Raw genomic sequence first — 3,846 nt, 5'->3', positions numbered from 1 at the left:
CTTTCCTCCAAATGAATTGTGCTTAAAAATCAAACAATAATGACAAGGGGCAATATAAAGTATAAGAGCTTTAAAACATTTTTAGCTATTCTTACAGATGTTATAAATAACCTGAAAAAATCTGTGCAAAAATATCCAGTATGTTTGGCACAAGGCAGCCCTCTGCTGGCATCTCCAACCTACTACATACTGGCATGGTGACTAGAAATTCAGCTTTTTTGCTCATGAATATTGAAACTCTTTAGATAGAGCAAAACAAATTGTGCACAATTATCTTAATCAATCATGACCACTGTTTCAATCAATCAATCAATCCATCATCTACTGTCAATATTTACTTGTCCTTTTAGGTATCGTGTTTCTTGTTTCCTGAGTAACATTGTAAAGGTAGCTCAATCCACCTCAACTTAACTCTTCTGGCTTTTTTTGCTTTGTTTTGCTTTTAAAGTAATTCCTTTCGGAGTGGGGTTTCAGTCTGTATTGGTACAGGGCTCGTTACATTGCTGACAATAGTAAAGGACACTCTGCAGAAAGCATCTTAAAGCCTTTTGCTTTTGGTCTTTGGTTGATTTGCTTATTTTGAATCAAAACATGCATCTCTGGAGCACAGCACTCATCACCTACCTGATCTGTACTGTAGTTGGTCACTGCAGTTGTGTTTATACTTGAATAAAACAGTTTGGCCAAACAAATAGAGAAAATTTAAATATCTAAGCATTTTATCAAGGGACGGATTCATTGGGGAATTTCACTTAGAATCCTGCTTATCTCCACAGATAACTCAAATTTAATCCAGATTGTCTCAATCAAAAACTTACAATGCCATTACATCATCTCTTCAAATGGTTTAAAGGAAGAGCAACCTTAATGAATATGAAGTACTTAATATAAAGTAAAACAAATTATATAAAAAAAATTCTGATTAATCTGACATGTAAAAACTATAAATTATATTGATAATCCTACACGATCTAAAGAAGGAAATATTTTCAACATTACACAAAAAAGCAATGTCTTTTTATTAGTATGTAGTATTCTGTTTTCAATTCTAACAAATTTGAGCAAAAATATAAATTGTCTCTAAAGAAGCCTTGTGTACAGTACTCATTTGAAATCTCAATGTAAATCTAGATCAAAGTAAAATAAAATAATGCCAGCATGTAGGTCTTTAAAAGTAATGTTTTATTACATTTTTGATCAACAGTAAAATTAATCTTTCCCATTTTAATATTCAACAGGAATCATTAAAAGTTACTTATTTATTTCTTACCACAGATAATTGTGTCAGGACATTACAGTCTATCAAATAATTTATACAATGTAGTAGTTTAAATTACACAATCTTCATAATAAGCTCATTTTTTCCATTCTTCTCATAGCATTATACACCATACCATACTGACCACACTGATATTCTTTGGTGGCAATATGGATTTAAATAAGAAAAATGTATTTTGCTGAGTCATGAATTACATTTATCAAGACATATATCACCCATGATAATTTAGACATTTGCATTTTTACATAAAAGCTATTACTGAATAAAATCTAAGAAATATGTATTTAAAAAACAGAAAAAGATATATTGATTCGTAAATTAAATAAGACATTCCAGTTTGCTTTCTCAATCTTTGACGCCACAAGACACATCTTTTTACCACATGTGGTAAGTTTCACAGTGTGCATGTGTTATGTCAAACTTCAATGTTACTGCATGCCTGCTTGCATCAAATGACAATGCACGTGTTTCGAGTACTATGAGTTGATCAGCATCTGTGCCACAGCCAGCATGATCAGCGAAAAGAAAGTCAAACTTCCCATTGTGGGTAGAGGAGGACCGCCCGATGCTGTAGATGTGAAAACATTAAAAACAGAATTAAATTTATTAGTGAGAAAATTCTTTAGAATTGCATTACAAATTCTACATATGACTTGAAAGAATGCTTGTGTGTGAAATTGTGTTTAACTTTTTTATTGCTAATATTTTTGTTTAGCATCACACTTTGTAGTTTTAATGTTAACTCTTTCTTGTACTTCAATGTCTGCATCTCTTGTAACTTACCTAAAGTCAGGCTGCCACTTATATAATTCAGTATGTTAGAATTAAGAAGCTCCCTTTCCAGCAGTGACAGAGCACTGTTTAAGTTAGGAAGAACAGACGTGCTTCTGAACACTAGAGTCACGTTGGTAATCACAGATCCATTCCTTAAAAAGAACAAGCAAACAAAAAAAATCTAATTATAGCACCTGAAAAAGTAACCTAACGACAAAACATCAATGAAATATAGACAGTGACAGTAATATAGTCTTACCTGAAGGAATTGACGCGTGAGCGACTATAACCATTGAAGATGCCAAGGCAAATTCTGTTGAGCTGAAAGAAAATGAAAAGATTAAATTCGCACTGGCACCAAGTAGCACCCAGTAAATGTGCTACTTTTATAGTAATATTTGTTCCCATTATGTTCTAGCATTTACTTAAAAGACCTTTAAATACACCCTAAGTTATTTAATTTTGATAGTCTTATTACACAAAGTGGTTATAATGTAAAGTTAAATTACCTCCTTGACCACAGTTGAAGCCAATTGGAGAAATGCTGTTGAAGTGGTGTCGGCTAATTCTGTTTGAAAATCCTTGTTGAGACCAAACCTCATGAAGAGAAATCCCTCAGTGGCAGTTGGAGGATTTGTGGGTGCTGCAGTTGTAGTCGTGGTTGGGGTTGCTGTAGTTACTGGTTTTACAGTAGAAGTGTAAAATTAGTTACAGTTATTCATTAACAGGGCAAATTACAGCAACCTAGATTAAGCCAAAGGGCATTACAAGCAAAATATAAATGCAGGAGTAAATCTAACACAATTAACAATAAATAACATACTTGTGGCAATTAAATTTTACAAATAAACAAATGGGATACTTCTCATTGTTGTTTCATTAAAAAGAAATAAAATGATGGGCACCAAAAAGTTTGTGCCCTGAAAAACAGCATCATAAGATGATTTTAATAATTATCTTATATTTCATGACACAAAAGGACTTTCTTTATTCAATTGGAAAACAGCATCAACAGTTGGTAGAGTTGCATTGAGTGCATGTACAAAAATCACCTCGTGTCTCTTTTCTAGAGGAAGTTAAACTATAGAAAAGGGGCTGTGTTTTGTAGTTACCTGTTGAAATCACAGTTGGAGAAATAGTCGTTWCAGAGACTCCTGCAAAAAGACAAAGAACATCAAAGAATGTTTGGAATAGTTTTTGGTATAAATTTAACTCCAATTGCTCTCCATCTATTTTATGTAATAAACAACCAGATGAAAAAATAAACTCTTACTTGTCACAACTACACTTGTTGCATTCAGCGTGAAGTTCAAGCTGGCACTGTCGTTCACCAGAGTCTCTGCAACAGCTTGAGGGTCTGGCACAGAGCTCGCATTTGCAAATATCACATCAGAGTCAACGATAATCGAACCTCGTCTGCAAAGAAGAAATTATTATTGTATTTTTCATTTCTAATAATCATCACAAGAACACATTATCTGATATTCTGAATGTGTTATTATAAAATTAAAATTTGAGCACAACTGCCCAATGATTAGAGTCACACAACAGAAGACAAAATGTTTGAAAAGTTTATGATCATATCATTTTGTTGGAGTTTTCTTTCATACATCTTTAATAACAATTTCCTGACCAACACTGATATTTACCTGAAAGCCTTGATCAGAACTCGCAGAAAAAACCTGAATCTCCGACTATAGATGTCATTCAGCTGAAGAATTGAAAAACAGTAAAAGAAGTAAGTCAGGGGAGACAGATGATATTCACAAAGAATGTTTAGTTAACAAGTCTAA

At 33.0% G+C, this 3,846-nt stretch overlaps 1 protein-coding gene across 1 annotated transcript in view; it reads right to left on the bottom strand.

Annotated features, from left to right (window-relative positions):
- Positions 1–1,161: 1,161 nt before the first annotated feature.
- Positions 1,162–3,846, bottom strand: part of LOC103467348 (uncharacterized threonine-rich GPI-anchored glycoprotein PJ4664.02-like) — a 22,107-nt gene continuing 19,422 nt past the window's right edge. The window contains exons 18-24 of the mRNA XM_008413658.2: positions 3,703–3,764; positions 3,327–3,469; positions 3,166–3,207; positions 2,563–2,732; positions 2,313–2,374; positions 2,063–2,205; positions 1,162–1,847 (exon numbers count right to left, since the gene is read on the bottom strand). Of these exons, the coding sequence (XP_008411880.2) occupies positions 1,756–1,847; positions 2,063–2,205; positions 2,313–2,374; positions 2,563–2,732; positions 3,166–3,207; positions 3,327–3,469; positions 3,703–3,764 (714 nt within the window). The 3' untranslated portion in view covers positions 1,162–1,755. The remainder of the gene's footprint in view (positions 1,848–2,062; positions 2,206–2,312; positions 2,375–2,562; positions 2,733–3,165; positions 3,208–3,326; positions 3,470–3,702; positions 3,765–3,846) is intronic.

Source organism: Poecilia reticulata, linkage group LG1 (assembly GCF_000633615.1).
Source record: "Poecilia reticulata strain Guanapo linkage group LG1, Guppy_female_1.0+MT, whole genome shotgun sequence".
In the NCBI taxonomy this organism is placed as follows: domain Eukaryota; kingdom Metazoa; phylum Chordata; class Actinopteri; order Cyprinodontiformes; family Poeciliidae; genus Poecilia; species Poecilia reticulata.
The sequence above is the reverse complement of the archived record's forward strand: the minus strand, read 5'-3'. Positions and strand labels throughout refer to the sequence as shown.